General features: G+C 37.0%; 1 protein-coding gene across 3 annotated transcripts; it reads right to left on the bottom strand.

Annotated features, from left to right (window-relative positions):
• Nucleotides 1–348: 348 nt before the first annotated feature.
• Nucleotides 349–15409, bottom strand: LOC117409433 (alpha-(1,3)-fucosyltransferase 10). 3 transcript variants are annotated; one of them, XM_058990477.1, is made up of 6 exons: nt 15149–15409; nt 14658–14710; nt 13833–13917; nt 12796–13072; nt 7187–8022; nt 349–6028 (listed from the first exon to the last, which is right to left on the bottom strand). In XM_058990477.1, exons 1-6 carry the CDS (start codon nt 15230–15232, stop codon nt 5798–5800), a joined length of 1566 nt encoding a protein of 521 aa, XP_058846460.1. In that variant the 5' UTR covers nt 15233–15409; the 3' UTR covers nt 349–5797. The 3 variants fall into 3 exon arrangements, with proteins under 3 accessions (XP_058846460.1, XP_058846466.1, XP_058846469.1); XM_058990483.1 differs by having other exon boundaries at nt 14658–14707; XM_058990486.1 differs by lacking the exons at nt 13833–13917; nt 14658–14710 and having other exon boundaries at nt 15149–15408.
• Nucleotides 15410–24872: the final 9463 nt, after the last annotated feature.

The raw sequence follows: 24872 nt of genomic DNA, 5'->3' as shown, positions 1-24872 counted from the left end.
CAAACATGGGGTGAGGAATGTTCTGTTCATTAATTTTTTAACAGAACTGGTTAAATGTGTTTCAGCAGCTTTAAGTCAATGCAGATACTGATTTAAACAGAACTTAATATTCTTTTGAATGGATGGTAATTTTGTATTGCTGACTGGGTGTGTGGGAATTAGTATGTTAACATGCTAATTCAGGGTATTACTCACAAACCACAGGTGTGCGATGCTGAAGACATTCATCTTAAGTATTGCGCTTTGCCATCATTCATGTCGCGCCGTATAGGAATATACAACACAAACGAAAACATGTTTCAAAAATATATATATGACTGTGACAGGATGACAGAGGTGGAGACAGTGTGAAAAGTTCAAAATAAAGCTTTTAATACACAAAACATACAAAATAAACCGGCACGAGGGCCAAACAAAAGGGTTTTAAACAGAATAATAGACAAAGCAAAATTACAGATAAATGGTAATGCCACCAAGGCTCTTCAAACAAAAAACAAATAAACAAACAAACCAACAACAAACCCACAACCCCCCAAAAACCAAAAGACCAAAAGACCAAAAGACCAAAAGACCAAAAGACCAAAAGACCAAAAGACCAAAAGACCAAAAGACCAAAAGACCAAAAGACCCTTCCTCTCCTTCTGGAATTCTCCCCCTAAGGGGAGGCTGAGGCCTCCTTTTATGCCAGGTGGCTGGGTGTTAATTGAATAATTGATTGCTCCCACCTGACACAATCAACCTGGGCAGGGAGGAGAATTTAACCCCATCCCTGCCAGTATTTACAAGGGCAGAGCCCTGTTCTGCCACAATGGCTTATAACTGGGTGTGTTATCACTACAAAATCCTGTTCCTGTTAAGTTACTTATAAATAACTCATGAAGATTACTTTCTGCCAATGGGAAGTGATTCTGTTGGTTTGTTCTGTAAATAAGTCTTATCCGTCTTACACCTTAGGGAAACCCTTGAGCAATTGGAATTCTTCATGTTTGCCTGATAAGTGTACTATTTACATAACCAGCTGGCCATGTCACGTTTTCATGTGGTTTACTGTCTATTTTATATAAGGAAGTGTATGTACGTGAAGATTCATTTAAAACATAATATATCAAATATGTGTATATATTGTATTGTTTTTGTTGACAAAAAAAGACACATTCCTACACATTATGCTTTCCTTTATTTAGGTAATGACAATTTACTCTCAGGTTAGCAGCAATTCAATTCCAATAAAGCCCATAGGATCCTTTTAGTGAATTGAAATCCAAGGGTGGAGCCCAGCACTGATCAATGGCTTTTACCATACATTGTTACAGTTACTTTACAGAATGAGGATTTACAGGGAAGATCATTTAAGATTAGAAATTATTTGCTTTCACAGTTGTGCACCGCATTCCTATCGGTCTAAGAAAGTTGAACAAACAACAGGAAGCTTAGTATATTTAAACTACCAATTTCCATTAGTTGATCTCTTTGGGGTATATATGAACCATATACATTTTAATTCGCCCAGACATAAAAAAAAAACTGTTTTTACCTGCCTTTAAAATATTTCTTCTACGACAATACCGGTAGATATTAACTAATACAAGCCTAACATACTGTAAATATCTTTGCAGATATTTTATCAAAAATAAAAAGAACAATTGTATTCATAGCAGTCTACATTTATAAGAGTATTTCCCTTGTAAACATATGCAAGATTTTCCATTAGGATTTATTATCATTAGTGGATAGTGTTCTGCTTAACAATCACTTAGATATCAAGCAACAGACCTCTGTGAGAAATTCTGTATCTGGAATGCAATTCAGCTTATTATCTATAGACCTGGCTCAACAGAAATCTACAGGGTCTAAATCTCACCACGAAGCACCCCTGCTTTCAATATAGCTTTTGTTATTCATATAATTATGGTATAGTATAAGCATTTGATGCTACAAGACTATTTACCTGTTGTATGGACAATTATAGTAGCCAAAAATAGAAAAGTTACTGTATTTTCCCCGTTTTAGGTTAGACACTTGCGCACAAGGGTGGTTATTTGTTAGTTTGACCTTGTAAATAACAAAGAGGCAGGTTACATAGCCAGAACTGTATGCTATATACAGTGTTTTATGGAGATGCTCATAAACATTGAGTTTTATAAAAAGTTACAATCAAGCATTACAAATTAAAACACTCAATCAAAAGATATATAAAAAAAAACTAAAAACAAACTAGTAACTTTTTTTTTTTTACCAACATCTTCAACAATTTATCTAGTATACAGAATACATTATTTCCAAGCAACACAGTACAGTGCAGTATATATACAATATGATATGGTTCTCAGTATAGCCTCTCTTAGCTAACACATAATGCAGCCACACCTTGCTGATACAGACTTTCTTGTGAAGCATGAAGAAATGAAGTTTTAACTCACTATTCCTAGGTAAATAGTATTCTTATTCTTATCCCTTTCACAGAACAGCCTAGCGAGAATGCAGCTCTCCTTGTTTCTCCCCTCTTCTTTGCTTGGGATAAGGCATGGTGAGTTTTGATACGGATTCTATGTACAGCGGCAGATATAAAGGACAGAGATTAAGGACACTGGCTGTTGTGTGGTTGTTTCACAACTGGCAAGTACTGCATTGTATATGGACTGTGTTTTTATGAAGTTATTACAACTGTGCATTTAAAGTGCTCCAAACTGGGTTACAGCTCTGATTGCTCGCACTCTAACTCACCTTCTCTGCAGCTGGGCAGCTGACTTGAATCATGTGATTAAGCTTGGCTATTACTTCTACACTCTCCAAGCCAGCGGCAGAGATAAAGGACAGAGATTAAGGACACTGGCTATTCTGTGCAGTGTGCAATCCCTTCATCAAACTACAGCGCCACTAAGCCCACCCGACTCCAGGATACAGATTCACTTTGATATTTTTACATCTATTTGTTATCTAGTTATATTACTTTAATATGGAGAGTGACAAGCGAGCCAGTGCTTGTGATGTCTGTGAAATGTTTTTGGTAGTTAACATTTTGTGTTTCAGGGTGAATTTTATCAGTGCATTTCTATTCAGACCTTAAGAGAAAAAAAATCCTGTCCCTTGAAAAACAAATTGATACACTTAGATCAATCAGCCCCAATGAACAATTCATTGCAAGCAGTTTTAATTATTGTAATAATCCATGGACTGTGTTAGACACAGTAGGGCAAACTACTCTAGTCAATGACTTCAACTTTGTGCATGAAATCACTCAAACAGATGGTGGAAATAGTTTAAACTTGTTACAGGAGGTTAGCGTCTATCATCAAAAACAAAAACAATTAGTCTCTGAGGTAGTTAAAGAGCCAGACACTGGGAACTGGGCTACTGTAAGGAACAAGGGAGGTAAAACCAGTCAAGAGACTTCTACAAGCATCAGTCTGTCGAATAGATTTCATGTTTTAAGTACTAATGACTCCTCCCTCCTCTAGCTCCTCTAACGACTTTGCCTCTTTCTCCCCCCCACCCCCCCGGTTCACCTCCTACCTCTCTGACCGCAACTACCAGGTAACCTGGCGCGGCTCAACCTCCACACCTCACGTGACAAGACCTGAATAAATTAGTGATGAAGATGAACTCCTCCACTTGTATTTTAGATCCAATCTCCACTAAATTCCTCAAAGACATTTTTAACGATCTGTGTCCTTTGGTTTTGGAAATTATAAATAAATCCTTGTCAACTGGAATAGTTCCTGCTGCTTTTAAAACTGCCCTGGTTAAGCCCATACTCAAAAAACCTAACTTAGACCCGACTATTTTAAGCAACTTTAGACCTATATCCAATTTACCTTTTGCTGCTAAGGTTTTAGAGAAGGTGATAGCTGGCCAACTCAATATATTTCTTGGTGATAATCAAATACGTTTCAATTGGGCTTTAGATCTGGTCACAGTACAGAGACTGCCCTAAGTGCTGAATGATTTGCTAATGAGCGCAGACTCCAGTCACATATCCGTTCTGGTTCTGTTAGATCTAAGTGCAGCATTTGATACCATTGATCATGCTAATTTTAACTGAACGCCTTGAAAATTGGATAGGGCTATCAGGAACTGTTTTAGACTGGATTAGGTCATATCTCATGGACAAGCAGAATTATGTTTAAATAGCAGACTGTATCACAATGTCCCCCAGGGCTCCCTTCTTGGCCCCTTACTATTCTCCTTATAGATGCTACCATTAGCCATGCACATTTCCACTGTTATGCTGATGACACACAACTTTACATTTCTGTAAAACCTGGGCATATATTGGCTGTCTCCACCCTAATTTCATGTCCCCAAATTTTTTGCAGTTAAATTCAGGTAAGACTGAAATCTTGCTGTTAGGTTCTCAGCAGAAATTGGGAGTTTTTAAATTCTATAAAAACAAATTTAGGTAAATATAATTCAAATATAAATTCCAAGGCCAGAAACCTGGGATTCGTAATTGATTCTGATTTATGTTATTATTATTATTATTTACTTCTTAGCAGACGCCCTTATCCAGGGCGACTTACAATTGTTACAAGATATCACATTATTTTTACATACAATTACCCATTTATACAGTTGGGTTTTTACTGGAGCAATTCAGGTAAAGTACCTTGCTCAAGGGTACAGCAGCAATGTCCCCCACCTGGGACTGAACCCACGACCCTCCGGTCAAGAGTCCAGAGCCCTAACCACTACTCCACAATGTTTTGAGGCTCATATTCGCAATACCACTAAAGTGTCCTTTTATCATTTACATAACATTGCCAAGATTAGGTCTTTTCTGTCACTGCCTGATACTGAGAAGCTAATTCATGCATTTGTTTCATCTAGACTGGATTAGTGCAATGCTCTGTTATCTGGGCTACCAAATCATAACTTATTCCGTTTGCAACTTGTTCAAAATGCAGCTGCCAGGGTGCTAAGTAGAACAAAGAAAAGAGAGCACATAACTCCAGTATTGGCTGCACTTCACTGGCTTCCAATACCTTTTAGAATTGATTTTAAGGTCTTGCTGCTGACTGACAAGGTGCTCCATAGTCTGGCTCCTGACTATCTAAGAGCTCCTGTGCCCACATGCACCTGTCCGTGCTCTAAGGTCAGTCGACTCTGGTCTTTTGCTTGTTCCAAAGATTAAGACCAAGAGAAAGGGTGAAAGAGCTTTTAGCTATAGCGCACCAAGATTGCGAAATAGATTGCCATCCAACATCAAAGAAGCAACTCATTTTTTAAGATTAGCTTTTGAATCCTGATTTTATGTACCAATCTATTATTATTTTAAACTTGTTCACTGTAGTTCTGTTTTTAAACCGAGTTGTTGCTTACTTTTTATTAATATTACCTATTTTGCTGTAAAAATTGTGTTTAATTCTGTATTTTGTTGTTTTTTATTGTATTGTAAATCACTTTGAGACACTTTGTGTGAAAGGTGCTATATAAATAATCTTTAAACTTTAAAAATAAACTATGTTCAAAATAAACATGGTGCATTGTTTGTTTTTGATTACGATATGCATGGATGGAGATTATGTATCTGTCAGGCTTGCAATGGATAGCTAAACGACTGAGACACATTGGGGTCTGTTTAAATCAAGGCCCTTTGTGTACTTAAAGTTATTAGCAGTGCACTTATTAGACATACTCTTCAGTTGACCTTCAAAGAAATTAGACAAACATTTCATCGAGAAGTCTTTGACAATGCCGTTTGTGTTTATACACATACACAAATATATGCAAAATACATTGAAAGTCTTTTTATTCCTACACGAAAATGTAAAGGAATTCATTGCAACATAAAAAAAAATCATTTTTGGTCTTTAAATACCAGTTTCCAAAATTCCTCAACTGTAAAGTTTGCATTCCTCTCAGCCAGTTGCCTCAGTGCTCGAGCCTCCTTCTTGGACTGCTCAAAGCTGGGTTTCCAGACCTCCATCACAGATGACCATCTTGTGGGGCCATGTGACAGGCTGAAGGCCTTGGGTGCTGGGCAGCTAAGATGATTTGCTTGGGCCTTCCATAATCTCGGCACTAACCCCTATCAAAGAAATAATACATGCAAGACAAAAAACTAAAATTAAAATTGATTTTATTGCTTTATACTAATTCTGTCATTTATAAAAAGCTTTGCAGATAAAGTAGGACCGGAAATGACACACCACTGAATAGCTTATCCAGTGGCAACGATCGTCCTTCTATTCATTTCCATGGGCTATGCGATGTCATCACCATGGTTCCCTTAAAACCTTTTGTTTTGTTGTTTGTAGTTTCATATTACCTCACAGCCATTGAATAATCAGATTATGGCACTCAGAATGTGTGTCATTGTGGGATAACGACACTTCATAACACACCCGGGGCAGATCCAGCAAGGTGGTAAAAAGCAGGGTGACCAAACTCAAATCAAAGCACTTTACAGTCCTCTTCTTTCAGTATTTGTTCAAAAATAAGAAATGGGGAAATGTAAATGTAAGCTATGGCCCGTTATAAGCAACACACAAGCCAAACCATAAACAAATTCAGTTGTCTGAAGATGGTACAGTTGAGTAGAAATGCAGCTGAAGGTCATGCATAATTGCGTATAATCGGGGTGCGGAAAATTGAAGTGTTACTGTACCATAGAAACAGGTGGTGCAATATCTGCTGAAAAGGCAGCAAAAATCAAGGACTTTCCCTAACCTATCCTGGCAAAGAGAGAAAAAAAAGCAAACTAGGAGGCCAGTGGAGGCACCAAATGTACAGTGAATGTACATTGAGCTTACAAAACAATTCCAGGAAAACCTGATTGCTGCACTTCCACTTCAAGAGTCGTAGGAAAATCAGCGCTTGGTTATGGGACCGAGAAGGATTAGTAAAGTGGGAATCTGAATTATTTTACAACTCTCAGAAGTAAGTCCTCAGTACCCAATCACTGCTTTTCCAATAACTTGTGTGTTTTCCATGTCCATGCAATTTTCACGTTACCCTTGAGGTAATACCCTTGCGCCCCAATGAGATATATTCAAGGACTGATCGATAAAATACAACACCATTAAAAAAAAAATACTGTTATCTATTATAATGGAAAATGTGAGATGTATGAAGTGATGGTAATAATATTTTGTCCTGGTTAATCCAAAGGAATTTCAATGCGGACATTTCAGCAGACTATTTATTCATTAGTATTGTAAAAGGGTTAAATGCAAATACCATTTACCTGTTTCTTTCTGTTGAGGTTCTCCCACACCCTGTTACACACCATACATTCAAAGGCATCGATATAGTTATCCTGGGAAATATCCTGAACTCCCCAGTTGCGTTCCTTCATCGTGGTCAGAAGCATCTGGTTTGAGATTTCACCGGTACACTTCCATTCCAGGTAGGCCTCATACTTTTTGTCATTTTGGTCAAGATCTTTTATATACTCTGCCAGGTCTTGCGGGGAGGCAAATGTGTTGACTAGGACCGCACTTTTATTACTGGGGAGCCACTTTGCAATACTGGGAGATCCATAGTATACAGGGACCACTCCAAGCTTTAGGGGCCGCCAGAACTTTTCTGTAATGTAGTCGTCACACACTGCATTTTCAAAAGAAAGGATGAACTTGTACTGGGCAAGAATCCCGTAGAAGTGACGGTCATCCATTGCGCTCGGGTACTTCAGGGGAGGAGGCAAGTCCCTGTTATGGAGACACTCCCCGTAAGAGTCCACCTCAATGTACTTCATGAGCTCCCGCACGTAGCTATCCCTGTCTGAAGGCGGGTCACAGTCAGACTGCACATAAACCAGCGGAGCCAGATTTTGTCTCTGGCTGTTCTTCTTGGATAAAGGAACCAGGTAGGTGTGTGACTTCAGCACCTCCACACTTTCCAGGTACTGCGTGGTGAGAGGCATGTGGGAGTGGCTGCTGAAGGTTGCCGTGTGGTTGAAAAGGGTGATGGACGGCTCATGGAAGAGTTTATAGTTGTTTTTAGGGGACTCTTCGTGGAACAGGGCCCAGTGATGACTGGGTTTGCGAGGAAAAGGAAGGCTCTCTATGTTGAAGTCAGTACCTGATAAATAAGAAAGAAATTACAATGCGGTTTAAGGCTAGACACAAAAACTAGACAAGTCCTAAATCCTGTTAGAATAACTCTCAGTTATATCTGTCTACAGAAAAAACAAAATCAAACAATGGGAATCTAATGTGACTCTGTACCCCAATATATAGACACATCCCTATCACTCTCTTGAACAGATCCCATTCAGTATGCTTAGTCATTTGGCACCACCTATCCTGTGCTGTCGTTGACAATTACCACCAATACACTCATTCTGCAGGTTTTCTTTCTTTAAAACCCCCACACTTTGACTAGCAAAAAAGCTCCTCCCTGTTTTTTTTACTATTATTATTATTATTATTATTATTATTATTATTATTATTATTATTATTATTATTATTATTAATTAAAGCTCAATTAACCCCCTTCCAACCGGTTTCTTTTTTGTTCAGAACAACATCCACCAAACATCACTAGTTAAAGGATGAGTTATATTAATTAGTAAATGGGCCTTCCTTATCTGAGAGCTCAGCCATTATAAGCGTCAGTATAATAAAAGGTACTTGATATTAAAGCACATGGATTTACCTGGCGCCTTTCCATCCAATATCAGCAACATCAATTAACTGCACTGTACTGATACCTCTAAAAGCACAACATGAAAGTTTAAATTCAGAATGTCACTAAAGATCAAAAATTCTGTTCTGCATTAAACTGCCATTGCATTTCCCCTGGGTGTCTTACCTCTTTCTTTTTTTGTTACAACACTAAAAAATGACACCACTTTGCTAGATAACTTTTCTATTAAACTGGAGTCTGAGAGCACCACCAGCCAAAATAAATGGGACTGCCATGCACAATTTAATTTAGTAAATCATGCAAATCTGTTTCAAGCTCTTTAACCTGGACATCAACACAGAAAACACCATCATTCACAGAAAACACTATGAACCAAAAACCTTAATTCAATATCCAGCTGCACTGTGTGTTAGTGACAGCCTTGACTTGCATAAATAAGGAAAAACATTGAGTGTAATAGCTCACATCACCTGTAATTGAAAAACCCAGTACTGGAAAACCCCAAAAGCTGTATAACAAGGATGAGCAATACTTGAAGATAATATCCTTAAGGAATAGAAAGAAGACAAGCGTTGAATTGAGAACTGGCAGAAGGCACAGGTGTCGTTGTCCATCAAATCAACAGTACAAAGGTCACTCTTGAAATCAGGACTTAAAGGATGTGTTACAGTAAGAATACCTCTGTTAAGAAAGGGGAACAAGAACTAGGCACTAAAATATGCACAAGAACACAGAAACTGGACCATGGAACAATGGTCAAAGGTGCTTTGGACTGTTGATGGATGGACAACACCACCTGTGCCTTCTGTTGTTGAAAATCAAGTGATGCAAGCTATTTCACTCAATGTTTTTCCTTCTTTATGCAAGTCAAGGTTGTTATAATAGTAGAAAACACTAGTGGAGGCTTTCTAAATTGTTGATGCTCACAATGCATCAGAGCAGAAAAATGCAACATGTCTACGACTTTTGCACAGCAGTGTGTATATATATTGTAGCTATCTCGGTTAACGCAGGCAGGCGCATCACAAAGGGCGAGGCAATCCACACACAGGCGAAGGGCGGGCGTGAACCCGGGACATCTTGCACTAAAGCATAGCGCCGATACCGCTGTACAAAAGAGCCGGCTCCTTTGCAAGGAGCGTATACAGGGCTCGTGTCTTCGTGTGTCACCTACCAGCCCTGCAGCTGCCTTCCCCCGTGCACCCTACACTAATAAATATATATATATATATATATATATTACACAGTATATATATATATGGGCAGCTGGCTCTTTGAGCTAATTTATATATATATATATATATATATATATATATATATATATATATATATATATATATATATATATACACACTTATACATAGTAGGGCTGTCAATTAATAGCAGTTAACTTCTGTGATTAAAGCATACATTTTTTGGGAGATTAATTTTTTTAACACACATTAATCACACTCCTGTCTTGTCCCTCTTGGCATACCGTAATTAATTTCCTGCAGCACCATTTCAGTGCATGCCAGGACTGAACGAGTGTAGTCTTCGTTTGAAAATAAAATTAGTCAAGGAACCGCATTATGTAGCAAAGCACTCACACTGAAAGACTTGTATCTACTGTCAAAGTGAGTTCCAGTATCACAGAAGTGCATCTAGTCTGCTGTACCACCTGCATGCTAGACATGCTTTCACTTCTCAAAATACAGCAACAAATGAAACCCGTCAGTTTCTCACAGCACTCTTTTAGAAATTCAGGATCGCTGCAAACCCATGAATCAAGCTCAGTACTATAACCAGTGCTGTTGGAAAGCTACCGACTGCAGACCGTTAACATTGTTTATTTCAATAACCACATTTATTTTTAAACTATATTATTTACAATTATGGAAGATATAACCGTTATTATATTATTATTTAAACAGCAATGAAAAACATCCGTTTATGAGTAAAGGAAACTGATCATTGTAAATGCAGTAAGGTGAGCAATAAACTGACTCCATTGGGATCTAGCAGCTGAATCAAACCATTTTAATTAAATATAAAACTATAAAGAAAATAGGAAAACAGGGTTTTTATGCTGGGTTGTTTTTTGGATGATAATAATAATAATAATAATAATAATAATAATAATAATAATAGTGTAGGTCGGTATAAGTTTATGTGTGCTCTTCAGAGGAGCCGGCTAGGTTCATAAAGTGTATAAACAATGTCCAAAACGAGATTTCTCTGTTCAATATTCTTTATTTCCTTGGCACAGGTTTGTTGGTTTCAGTTACAGCATTAGAATACAGAGCTCAAAGTAACCCTTGGTAACGATCTCTCCCCCTCGTCCCAAGACACCACCAAACTCCCCACAGTTCAGCAGCCAAGTCACAGTGCGGAAGGACTTCCAGTTAAAGCTACAGTACCATTAGCTGAACAGTGCAAGTACTGTAACCTGTCCAAAACAATAGAAAATACATTCCAACATTCCAACAGCATCAGTCATAAAACAAACTTAAATGAGATGGATGCATTAATTGTATCAATTAAATAGGCAATTAAAACCAAGATGAACTGGCATTCATTTTTTTTAATTTCAAATCTCAATTATTTTCTTTAATTGCTTATCAGCCCTAATACCCAATATATATATATATATATATATATATATATATATATATATATATATATATATATATATATATATATATATATAGTGTCATCTCTCAAGTAATGAGCCCCCTCTAGTGTTTTGTTTGTGAAGTGGAATAGTGATGTGCAAATGCAATCTTTAAAACTGAAATTACTTACTTTCAAATATTTGTATTCCTGTTGACATTTCTTAGTTTTGAGAATTTCATTTTAATGAGTTAGAAGCATATTATTATTATTATTATTATTATTATTATTATTATTATTATTATTATTATTATTAATAATAATAATAATAATAATAATAATAATAATAATAATAATAATAAATAGTTAACCTTATCACTGCTTTTTGTGGACCATTTTCCCTGAGGTCCAGTTATTGCATTATAGATTTACTAGCAATGCTATACATGCAACACTTCCTGCCATTACTGCTCCTGTGTCTCTTCATGATAGCGCTGATCCTTGTGTGTGGTGCATTAATGTAGATTTGGAGTTCAGTAAGGCTTAGTGTGGAATGCATCATTCATTTGTGTTCATATGAAATACATTCTCATTACTTTAAGAAGCTGCCAAGTACTTATCGTTATTAATGGAACTTTACTATTACCATATTTATTTTAAAATAATTAAAACACAAATTCATCTTTAAATACTTAATGATTAAACATACGAAAGACATACAGCAAACGTCTCATTTGATATTGCATTTCTGTATTTATTATACAGACTCGTTTTCCTTGCACCCTCACTGATTTTAAGTTTCAGCCCGTGGTTCTGAATGGTTACATCCTGAATGTAACTGTCAGAAGAAAGGCTCCCATCCTACAGCAACACCCCAAGTCCTGTCTGTGTCAGTGAATAGGTTATTGAACCTCCTTGTTTCCCAGACACCAGCTGCATTCTGATGCTTTCTCCAGTTTAAAAAGCGCTGTAAAGAACCCTAGTTCTGTTCTGATAGCGATCTCTAATCATACCAGCAGAATAAAAAAAAGTACATTAGTCTGTCACAATCCCATATTTTACTCTATCACAGAGAAACCAAATCATCTTTAAATGCCTCACACACACAGAGCTCCCCTTTTTATACCAGTGTAGCCGGAAGCCATAGTTAAGAGACTGTGCTGTTTGTGTTCTGCCTTATAACAGAGTTTAAAAGACTAATTCCTGTTTTCAAACACTCCTCATAATAAAATATAGTACTTTACAATAATGAAACAAACACTGGAAAAGGAGCGGCCATCTTGTTGGGCTTTTGTGATAAGGTAATTAATTATTTTCAGATATAACTTTTGTGCACAGCATTTTTAATTTTGGGATCTGTTTTGCAGGTTTAGATATAAAAGTCATTATTTTGAATTTGGTCAAAGGGCTTCAATATTTCTTTATTTTTGACTGAACTTCTGAATAAATCAAATTCAGCAGATGTGACTGGAAAGGTAACTTTGGTGGTGCAAACGACACTAAACCCTTGATTTTGCTCATTACGTTTTTAAAGTTAAATTCCACAGCCTGTTTGATCTGGGGAAAGGCTGCTACAGGAAACATGTTTGACATTTTTCTATTGATGATACTTACCATAGAAAAGGAACCCCTCTGTCATGGTGTGGTCATAGTACGTCTTATCAATGGTGAAGAAACATGTGTTCTTCCCACAGCCTCCTAACCTGCTGCCTTCACCAGTCAGAGGAGACCACCACACAAGAATGGGATACTGGTGACCTGGGTCAGACAGTCTTTCAATACCATTCAGCAGATTCTTAAAGAGATTAAGCTGGTCCACTTCTTGTTTGTTTCCACGCAGATCAGAGTGATGTGGCTTCTTTTTTTCAAACTGTCCCAATTCCACCAGAACCTAAAACACACACAAAGAAAGACCCTTTGACTTACATGTTCCTGCATAGATTTACATTAAGACACCACTAATATACACACAAGAGCTACTGGCTCGTGTTAAACAGGACATACTGGAATACTCATAGTATACCTTAGATTTTGAGAATGGGAATCTCAATTAAAATAGAAATTAGCTTGTAATATTGGACAATGTGAATTACTGCCTTTGATTGAGAGTACATTGCTGACATTTTGCCTATTGTTGGTCAGGGAGTTAGCGTGTACTACAAGAACAAATATGCAGTTCTGGAAGCAAATCCAAAAAAGGTCATAATCCTTGACCTTGCACTAAAATCTGTACAAAATGAACTGCAAGAAATTCTTCAGAGTTCATGAGATATGGTCACAATGAATTATAATAATAATAATACTACAAAACCAGCATATCAGACAGCAATACACAGCCTAGTTGTTTTTAGAAGTTATTGTACATAGAAAGAAAAGAGGAAAAATTATCTATAGCCTATAGTGTAGGTTATCACAGTGAGTTTCACAAAACTACTAATGTAAATCATTTAAATACCAGGGTCTGTATTTTACACTTCTTCTAACATCAACACATTCACCTACATTAAAATCTTTAAGCATTAAAACAAAACAGAAAAGTAAACAAAAAATAAAAAAGAAGGTGGAAAGGACATTAAAACACACTGACTCGGGGGCAGGGATAGTTCAAAGTGGTTGTTAGGAAAGATAAGGAATGAAACAGGCTGAAATACCAGGAGAAAAGGAAGAGCAGAAGGGGTCAGTTTTTCATCAGGGAATGAAAGGAGGAGGAGCAGCAGCTGCAGGATTGAAGTCTCCCTGCAGAGGCAGATCAAGCCTGTAAACACGAAAGGAAAAGCCAGCAGAGATACTCTACAGTAATGGAAATTGCTTTGGTTAACCAGTTATTAAAACCTGTACAACACACAACACAACTATACCCCTGCCCCCCACAGCATCAAGCTGGTAAGACATATAAATGGAATTTACTCATATAACCAAATATTTTTAAGTTTAACTGCTTAGTCATAATTGCTGTCAAACATAATTATTTACTGTATTTTTTTTCTCTCATTTGAATTTGCTCTTACTGATTTTATTGTTTTTATAACTGCTCTTATCTGTAATGTAATATTCTATAATGTGATATTTTGTAATGTGATACTTTGTAACAACTGTAAGTTGCCCTGGATAAGGGTGTCTGCTAATAAATAAATAATAATATACTGCATTTTTATTAAACCATACCTTAACAGTAATTCAGAATGTTACCAATTTATAAATACGATTAATTTTAGGTGCCGTGAACTATAGCTTAAATATTCTCTTTATGACTTGATGAAGGTATGGCTGAATAATTACTGAACAACAATCTAATTCTCCAGGAGTCCAAATAACAAATACATGCAAACATAAAACATAAAGCTTGTATTTGCAAAGAACCCCTGTTCTAGAAAACGTTTTTATTATTAAGAAAAAACATTAAAAAAATAAATAAAATAAAACAAAAACATGTATTATTATTTTTGTTTTAAACTAAATAATTTAAAGCACCAAACCAGTATCCAGGGATTTGTAGATGTACTGGTTTTTTTCCCCGGTAAGCTCTCTGCTTAAAAAAAATAAAACAGTATATTTGCATGTATATAGTTACATCCAGTCAAGCGTGCACACACTTGGTTCTGTTTTCTTTCGAGTCACAGTACAGTTATACAGGATAACACAATGCTTCGCTAGCTACTCTTGTTGATTTTATCAATTGAATATTAACGGGAACTACTCGCTGTGAGTTTATCTTGTTTATATTTTAGTAAATAAATACAACTATTTTCAGAAAACTACACAGTCACGTGACTTACTAGGCACACTATAAACTGAAGTCTGATTATGTAGACAAATTACGGCGTGCTGTCTATTTAGTTTTAGTATTTTCTACTGTAGGCGTTAGTTTGTAAATTGAACAGGTTAACTGCTCTTCTGCGTTTAATATGAATGCAATATTGTGCATGCTTTACATTATAAAAAGTAAATAAATGTGCTTTGTTTGTACCTGGAGCGTAACAATGAGAAAAAACAACACGGCTGAAAAGCAAAAACAGTAAACCCAGAGTTTCTTCACACTCAATCTTGCCATTACTAGTTAGTCGAACTCCGGTGATTGTATTGTAGTTTTCTGTGAGGTCCGCTTAGTGGAAGTGCTATTTTAGACCGGTATTTTATTACATTATTGCATTTCAACACAAATACTCCTGTTCTAACTCCCACCTTCTGGAATTGGAAGGAATTTTCACCTATCGTCACTGTTACACCAACACCCTTGCATATTATTGTACAGTGAATCTGTCAATCAATGACATCTCCTGAAGCGGTTCACATAGCTGCCATGAGTCTAAATGCTCGTCACGTGACAGTAGATCATTCTGGTATGGTTGGAATTGATTGTGTAGAAAAAAAAAATCATTTATAGCACAATTGAATTTGTTTATTAAATTGTTTATTAAATAATTGAGATAATAAGAAATAGCTTAAATATAATCACATTTTATTTCAATTATTTAATAAACAATTTAATAAACAAATTAAATTGTGCTAGAAATGATTTGTCCAAAAAATATGTTTTAGTATAATCTCACAATATCTGTTTTTTTAAAATTGTAACTTTGAGTAAGGTAATAAATAAATTAGCACATGGAAGCTTTCATGCTGTCTTTTCTAGTATTTGAAAAAATATATAAATAAATCACACTATCCAAAGGGAAAATGTACTTGTTACTTGTAATCTAAACCATTCACTGCAGAAAATGCACTCCTGGATGGCATGTGGGAGAAACCATGCAACAGCTAAAGGAAAAGACAACACCAACACAGTGTCATCAAGGGGTTTGCACACACCAGTGAGCAGAGAGGGGTGGTTTTTCTCAAAATGGACACTATTTCAGACCTTACTATCACTGTTATCAAAGGAGACCAGAAAAGTACCCCTATAAGAAGAACTACTACCAAGTTATTCTTTTGAATTATGTTCAATCTTATTGTGTCAGGCAGTGTGTAATTAAATATTGTGGAATTCATTTGGTTGTATAGATTAACAAAGAGTGTGTATAAAAATCAATGAGATAAATGTTGCCCTTTATCAATATGCAAAATACATGTTTAATAAACTATCACAGTCATAACCAGATAATAATGTCCCATGTTGAAGAATGGAGCCTATCTGAAGATGCAATTCACTACAGCCTCTCATGCATTCATCCACCCACCAGAGGGAGTCTTTCAATTGAATAAAACACAATCATTCTGCAAGAAAAGGTTCCTTCATTTTGCTGTTTATCTCTGTGCACTGTGTTTTGCCCTTCTGTGCATTTCTGGTCTGTAATTACCTTGCTGTCTGTACTTTGGAATGCTTCTACTGTGCATCCGCATTGCGCCTTGTGAAAGATGTCAGGCATGACCTGGGAACGTCATTTCCTTCAAAATGAATATCTCCTTGACAAGTTCATACCAAAGGGTGTATTTCTATGTTTATCCAAATCAGAGGATGGGTCTGTTTTTAATTTACTTCCAACGCTAAAGGAAACAAGTCTGTGCCTACCTTTGGAACTGTGCAAAAGTGAATCCATATTAGCTCATTAGAATGTTGAAAATAGACGAATCGATTGTGTTTTAGGAAAAGGAAATCGTGTCTAACTAACCCGCTTGATTTTTTTGAGGATGCAACATCGACAATGGATAATTGCAAAGCCTGCAACATGGTTTATTTAGATTTCCAGAAAGCTTTTGACAAAGTCCCCCATACAAGATTAATTCTCAAACTGAACGCAGTAGGGATTCAAGGAAATGCATGCACATGGATTAGTGAGTGGTTAACATAGAAAACAGAAAGTACTGATTAGAGGAGAAACCTCAAAATGGAGCGAGGTAACCAGTGGTGTACCACAGGGATCAGTATTAGGTCCTCTGCTACTCCTAATCTACATTAATGATTTAGATTCTGGTATAGTAAGCAAACTTGTTAAATTTGCAGACAACACATAAATAGGAGGAGTAGCAAACACCTTTGCAGCAGCAAAGGTCAATCAAAATGCTATAGACAGCATTCAGAACTGGGCAGACACATGGCAGATTACATTTAATAGAGAAAAGTGTAAAGTACTGCATGCAGGCAATAACAATGTGCATTATAAATGGAATCTATGAAAAAGGAGTTTATGTTAACTCACAAATGTCTTCATCTAGACAATGTGGGGAAGCTATAAAAAAGGCCAACAAGATGCTCTGATATATAGTGAAAAGTGTTGAATTTAAATCAAGGGAAGTAATGTTAAAACTTTACAATGCATTAGTAAGACCTCATCTAGAATATTGTGTTCAGTTCTGGTCACCTCGTTACAAAAAGGATATTGCTGTTCTAGAAAGAGTGCAAAGGCGAGCGACCAGAATTATCCCGGGTTTAAAAGGCATGTCGTATGCAGACAGGCTAAAATAATTTAATCTATTCAGTCTTGAACAATGAAGACTACGCGGTGATCTGATTCAAGCATTCAAAATTCTAAAAGGTATTGACGATGTTAACCCAGGGGACTTTTTCGACCTGAAAAAAGAAAGGAGGACCAGGGGTCACAAATGGAGATTAGATAAAGGAGTAGTGGTTAGGGCTCTGGAGCAGCAGTGTGGAGTAGGGGTTAGGGCTCTGGACTCTTGACTGAAAGGTCATGGGTTCAATCCCAGGTGGGGGACACTGCTGCTGTACCCTTGAGCAAGGTACTTTACCTAGATTGCTCCAGTAAAAACCCAACTGTATAAATGGGTAATTGTATGTAACAATAATGTGTAAAAGAAACAAGGACCAGGGGTCACAAATGGAGATTAGATAAAGGGGCATTCAGAACAAAAATAGGAGGCACTTTTTTACACAGAGAATTGTGAAGGTCTGGAACCAACTCCCCAGTAATGTTGTCGAAGCTGACACCTTGGGATCCTTCAAGAAGCTGCTTGATGAGATTCTGGGATCAATAAGCTACTAACAACAACACGAGTAAGATGGGCCGAATGGCCTCCTCTCGTTTGTAAACTTTCTTATGTACTGTTGAAAAAGTGTGGCCCCCGTCCATATCTCAGCCTCAATCATCTGCCATTTTAGTAAGACGAAAACTAGCTAGATTTGACATTTCTGATACTTATAATAACCAATTGATTTCATGGGCTTGTTCAGATTCCAAATGATATCCTTTTTTATGCAAAACATAATAAATTTAACATCAACATTTAAAAACTTACTGGTTTGATGTGCAACAGGTAAAATTAATGAAGTCATAAATTATTAAAACCTTAAAATCAGTGAAGGGCAAGTCATTGATTTTTTTTTTGTTCGGTATTATTTACTCCTTTTTAGTCTTTGCTGACCTTTTCAACACCGATTATTTATAACTTCTCAGCTCGTTACTGTTAAGAAGTGCAGTTAATCAATGGCTTCAATTCAATTTGTTTCAGTGATCTGACATTCCTCAGTGAACACTGCTGACAAAAAAGAAAAATGCTATAATTAAAGAACATTCTGATTGCATCAGACCGTCTCCTTTCCATTGACAAAGCAGGCAATTTTGGACATGGATCCAACCCGCCTTCTATCTGTCTGCAGTATTTTATACTGTGGATCATTCTGTTCTGCTTCGTCGTCTTAAAGACTGTGTAGGCTTATGTGGTACTGTCTTAAACTGGTTTTCTTTGAAACAGGAAACAGCTTGTTCCATTAGGGGGTTCAGTATCATCCATTTCTGAAGTTGCTTCTGGTGTTCCACGGGGCTCTAATTTTGGTCCCCTGCTCTTCTCTATTATATGTTGCCTCTGGGCAATATTATTCGGCACTGAACTTTCATTGTTATGTTGACGACACTTGTTGTACCTGTCTGTCAAACCTGTTTCCTCTTTGGCTGTGGCTGTGCTGTCTGCGTGTCTTTCTGACATAGAAAAATGGATACACCAAAATGTTATTTGTCCTGAATTCAGATAAAGCTAAGATAATGTTTCTGGGTTCCTGTCATCAGATTACAAATATTAATTTTACAGGCTTTGTCGTCGATAGTTTTGCGCTGGAACTAAAATTTAAAATGCAGAACCTGGGTGCTGTTTTTGATCCTGAGCTCTCTTTTGGGGCTCGTGTTCGTAACATCACTAAAGTATCCTTTTTTCATCTTAGAAATATAGCCAAGCTTAGGTCCTATTTATCTTTGCCTGATGCTGAGAGACTTATTCATGCTTTCATTTCTTCTAGGACTGATTATTGCAATGCTCTCTTTGCGGCCTACCTGAAAAAGCTTCATCACATATTCAGGTTGTTCAAAATGCCACTGCAAGGGCGTTAGCTAATTCTAGGAAATGTGATCTTATCACCCCGGTTTTAACCTCATTACATTGGCTTCCAGTACTATTTAGAGATGATTTTAAGATCCTCTTTTTACCTATAAGGGGTTACATGGTATTGCTCCATTATTTCTCGCTGAATTATTCTCTCCACACATGCCTGGCCGTACACTATGCTCACAGAATGCCAGGGTGCTGTGACTTCCACATTTTAAAATCCGTGCCAGGGGTGAAAGAACACCTTTGGAATTCCTTACCACCTTTGGTCAGACAAGTAGAGTCTTCCTGATTTTAAATCTCATTTAAACACGTATCTTTTTTCAAAAAGCATTTCCTGTTACATTGCCTTATGGCTATGAACTGATTTTAAATAGCTGACTAACAACTAAAATGTTTCTTATTCATTTTAAACTATTCATTTTTAATCATATCTACTCTGCTAAAAGTTGTTCAGTGCTTTGAGAGGACCTGGTCAGTCCTGCATAGAGGGTTCTAATTTGCCAGTTGGAGGTCAGTTAACCAATTACATACCCTCAATAGGTGTATGTGGATTTATTTTCCATGCAGACTATATTGTCACCCTGCCACTGATACTGTATACTCACAGTTCTTTATGTGCTGTGTGCACAGTTAAGGGATAGTGCGTGCAGTTCAATGTCATCTTTTCCACATTGCCCTAAAAGCCTCAAGCCTGCCATGGGGGGCTTATGCGCAGTGCTAACGTGGAGGACTTATACACAGTGCTAATGCGGAGGGCTTTGCACAGTGCTAACGTGGAGGGCTTATGTGCAGTGATAACGTGGAGGGTTTATGTGCAGTGCTAATGTGAAGGGGTTATGTGCAGTGCTAACGTGGAGGAGTTATGTGCAGTGCTAACGTAGGGTTATGAGCAGTGCTTACTGTGCAATGACTTTCAGCCCTGTGTTTCTTTCTGTCTCCTGAGGGCTTCATGAAGACCACCTGACCCATTCCACTCACTTGACTTCAGCCCATGAAACCCAAGCCTCTGGGGGAAATGCTGGCACAGCCTTTGCCAAGTATTTTTTTTCCCTGTAATTTAAAAAGCAAGTATATAAATATGAAGTATATACTTTTTTTCATGAATTTGCTCTTATTACATGCAGTAATACATTTTTATTAATGGATGCCCCACATCACTCAAGACAGAAAAATGCCTGTGTGTACAAAATGATGGTGCGTCTGCACTGATCAATACTTCCTTTAATAGATTGCCTGTCTGACCCTTTTTCAGCACTCTGATTCAACACACTGATTGTCTTCTTGCCCACTACAGAGGGAAGCTAATGGAGATAAATGGAATAATTTTAATCTAAATGGAATTTAGTATCCTTTTACACAAAATTAATTGTTCAGCAAACTGATGAGGAAACAATCTGAAGACATACCAGAAAAATAATCTTCTTGTAATTTGCGTTTGCAAACATGTTTTTTTTAATGTTACATCTAAAGTGTTGTGTATTGTTTCATAAATGTGGAGCTTTAGTGGAGCTTGACTGAGAGAATCCTAGAACACAGCTGTGTACAAAAATGAATGCAGAAACCTAGTAAAAAGTTACATGACCACAATATGGCAGCCAGCAGTAATTTTACACTAGTAAGAAACACATTCTGTGGACTTTAAGGGCCCATAACATTATAAAACTTTCTCACAAGTTTTGTAACATCACTGATTAATTTTCCTGTCACGCAAACAGCACATTGGATTAAGACTTTATTTTTAAGTTGAGCATTTTATTGATTAATACGTACTGTTTGTTCAGTGAATATCAAGTGATCAGCTTCATTGCACACTAACGCGTTTAAAAGAGGTCAGAGGTCAGGTATAGCTGACAAGCAGTCGTCAAGCACTGCTGGGATACGTCTGGCAGCAGACTGACTAACAAGAACTGAGAAGGGTGACTGAATTCTCATTCTTTGTGACCTTCATTTTTCCTACAGGCTTTAGTGAGGATGAATTGAAGGGTCTGTTGTTTGCCAAAGATGAGATGGCAGGCGCACACAAAGCGAAGCGCATTGGTTTCCTTCTGTCACATCATCTGCTGTACCTCATCCGCAGAGATCATTTTCCATTGCTCATGTCCAGATAACCACAGTGGTTCTATTCATCCCAAGTCTGCACTTATTACAGCAGCAAGCCGAGATGCTGAACTTTGTTTCCATCACAAAGAATGTAAAATGTTTATTAATAAATCAGACACAAACATATTCAGGAACCAAACTATATGTAAGTATTCAAAACAACTGTAATAGAAACATTCATTAAGCAAGTTATGTATGAGTTAAGATGTGTGACTCTGTCCCACAGGGTTCAAATAATTAGTGAAGGGAACTTGGATTGTCGAGAAGAGGATAATTGTATTGGCTGCCACTTGGCATTGTTATCTTATCTAGACCATCTGTCTCACAGCATCCCGATTTATTACAAAGAAGTGAGATATATATATATATATATACAGCAAAGTACATTTTATAGCTCTTTTATTTCCAGCCTTTTGTCTCCCTATGAAGAGGTTTTACATTAGGTCCTCCCTCTTTAATGACTTGAGCAGCTCATGAAATAGTCCCATAAATCTTACATGTCGTGCAGTTCTGTTCAATTCCATATTTTAATCATGTTAAAAATAAGAAAAGACATTTGGTTAACGCTTTAAAAATATGCCTCTATACAGTATATACAGGATAAATACTGACCCGATGTAAAAATATGTTTCAGTTATCCTCTACCAGTATTTAAAATTAATATTGTTCTGGAAGAAAAGCATCACACAGGGGGCATCACATTAGGTTGCTCAGAGTGGTGTAATATCAGACTAGCTAGATAAGCCAATTTGTACTAAGCTATGCATTCAGAATGATATCCCCTTTAGTGAAATCTGCCCGATTCAATTTCAGCTTGAAAGGCCCAGGTTGCCGATTCTGAATAGTGAGTCACAGTTGAATAATAACAGTAGTTGTAGGCTCCTCGGGATATATTACATTTGCTAATTTTGTTTTTTGGTGGCTTTCTGTTTTCAAGATAATAAGTGCTGTGTTTTATGATCTTTTCACGCATTTTAGTAATACATTACTTATTGATGGGTGGTGTATATATTTTTAAATGTATATTTTTGAAAATATAGGGTTATAAAAATCTCATCATACTGTATTCAGTTTAAACAAACCCCTTTTTCTAACATCTCACACCGATATCGATACCATAGTAACCGTTAATAAAGCGTGGTTGTAATGTAATTCTTAGACACAGGCTGTATATGTTACAGCAGAAGCAGTTGCTAAGCTGTGTTTTCTCTTGAATCCTCTGCTTGACAAAATACAAAGAAAATATCATCCAGGTCACCTCAAAAATCACCCAATTCCATTTCCTTCTCTGAGCATTTATGGCATTTTTTGTAAGTGTGAGTTCAGTCTCTCTGACAAGACAGTTAGATAGCAGAGGGATGCAGCCAATGTGTTTTCCAGTTAGAGTAGTTTTAGGCAATTACATTTGGAGTGACCCTCTATAGGGTTAAGCAGTTACAGATAATGGATGGATGGATGGACATTTGGAGTGCTTTAATGAACATCAAAGCCTTCACTGACAAGGCTAATGGAAAGCTAATAAAAGTACTAAAACGTTGTACTAATAATTAAATATTTAGCGGCTACAAATTAAGAAAGTTATATTAATAAAAATACTTAACAGGTGATGGTGTACTTTTATTAATGATTGGATTTCAATCAATATGTCCAATTGAAGGACACATACAGTATTGCCAACTGCCAACTCCAATGAGTAGGAAACCACTGCCAACAAACAGGAGCCTGGTCACCGCTGCCAACAGCTAAAAGCTACATTTACTCCATCAATAAACTTTTTGAAAGGGAAACATTTAAAACCTGATACAAAAATATTGGGTCATTCTGTATATGCATAAAGATTGCCTGCCTAGAATGATAAATGTAATGGAAACGATAAGGACTAAAAGGGTTATTACATCACCGTAATAGTTTGAATATTTAAAAAAAAACTTTATTTTTCTATAATAGTAAAATGTATTCAATTACATAAAATAACAAGTAGGCTACTTCTAGTGTGTAAAAGGATACCAGGGACATATTTTGTACTTTGTATCAGTTACCAATAAACCTAGCATAAAGAAATCTGATATGGCTGCTATAGCAATAAATAAAGCAATTTAAAATGTAAAACTAAAATGATTTTCTAAGCTGTTTGAAAGACAAGGTTTAATATGTTAACGCATTACGAACAAACCCACCAAATTCAACCCAACATTTTAATAGAGCGAAACTGTCAAATTTAATGCAAACAGTCTTACATTTCCAGGTTTACTCCTCACTGAAATTCTGGAAAAGAATATAGATTAGGAGGTGTGGTCAGGGGTTCCCCAGTAACTCACCTAGTTAATGGATTGCAATGTGGATTGAGTCATGCAATTGGTACCCTGCAGGTTCTTCACTTAGTTTTGTACCATTTACTGTACAAATCCAGGAAAAGTTACATTTCCATGGCAACCCATTGATGTAAGACTTCAAAAATACTACCATACCTAAAATGCATTCATTTACTGGAGGTCCAGCCTCTGCCCATTTCTGCATAGCTATTATATTTTTGGTATTATAAATATTTTAAAAATACTACATCTACTGCAAAGCTTTGAGGTTTCATTGCATATTCCCCATGGGCCAGTTTAAGATTTCAAAGCAGCAAACAGGTTTTGAGATGCAGTATGTGATGCTTGGTAAAGCAGTGGAAGCTCGTAACAGCCTGTGCAATGGTGTGTGGAGAAGCAGACAGTTACAGATGACTATGAAGGAGAGGCTCTTCAATAGGTGTGGGCACTGCATTCCACTGTATGAGTCAGGCACCGAGCTGGATGCTTTCCAATACAGATGCTTATGCTGCAGCATCCCTCCAGTAAGGCATTCTCTCAGCAGCAGAGTACTGGAATGCTTTTGCTAGTTGGAGAGAGGCATGCAATGCCACTGCATAGAGTAGCTTACCTAAACAGAGAAACAAGAAATGAGCCAGTAATCCCCAATGAGCCACACAGACTCAATAATAAGTATACCTCCATGTGCAGTATTGGTAACATTACTCAGTGCCTTATGTGATGGTGCTCCACTATGAAAGGCGCTATATAAAATAAAGATTGATTGATTATGGAAGAACCAGAAAATCATCAAAAAATTAGTCAAATCTTGTCTTCATGACTGAAATTGACTAGCAGCCAGGGAGGCTGTTTGCACAACAGATTCATCAGCTACATTGCAGAGCACAGATGTTTCTAATTGTTTGTCCAATCCCTGTAATTATATACTCTGAACATGATTTCCTGGGAGATGTCACCAGCTGGCATTCTCGTCCTGCCCTCATTTCTACACAGATGACAGCA

This window comes from Acipenser ruthenus, chromosome 2 (genome assembly GCF_902713425.1).
Source record: "Acipenser ruthenus chromosome 2, fAciRut3.2 maternal haplotype, whole genome shotgun sequence".
Lineage (NCBI taxonomy): Eukaryota > Metazoa > Chordata > Actinopteri > Acipenseriformes > Acipenseridae > Acipenser > Acipenser ruthenus.
Note: the sequence above shows the minus strand (reverse complement) of the source record. Positions and strands in the feature narration are given on the sequence as shown.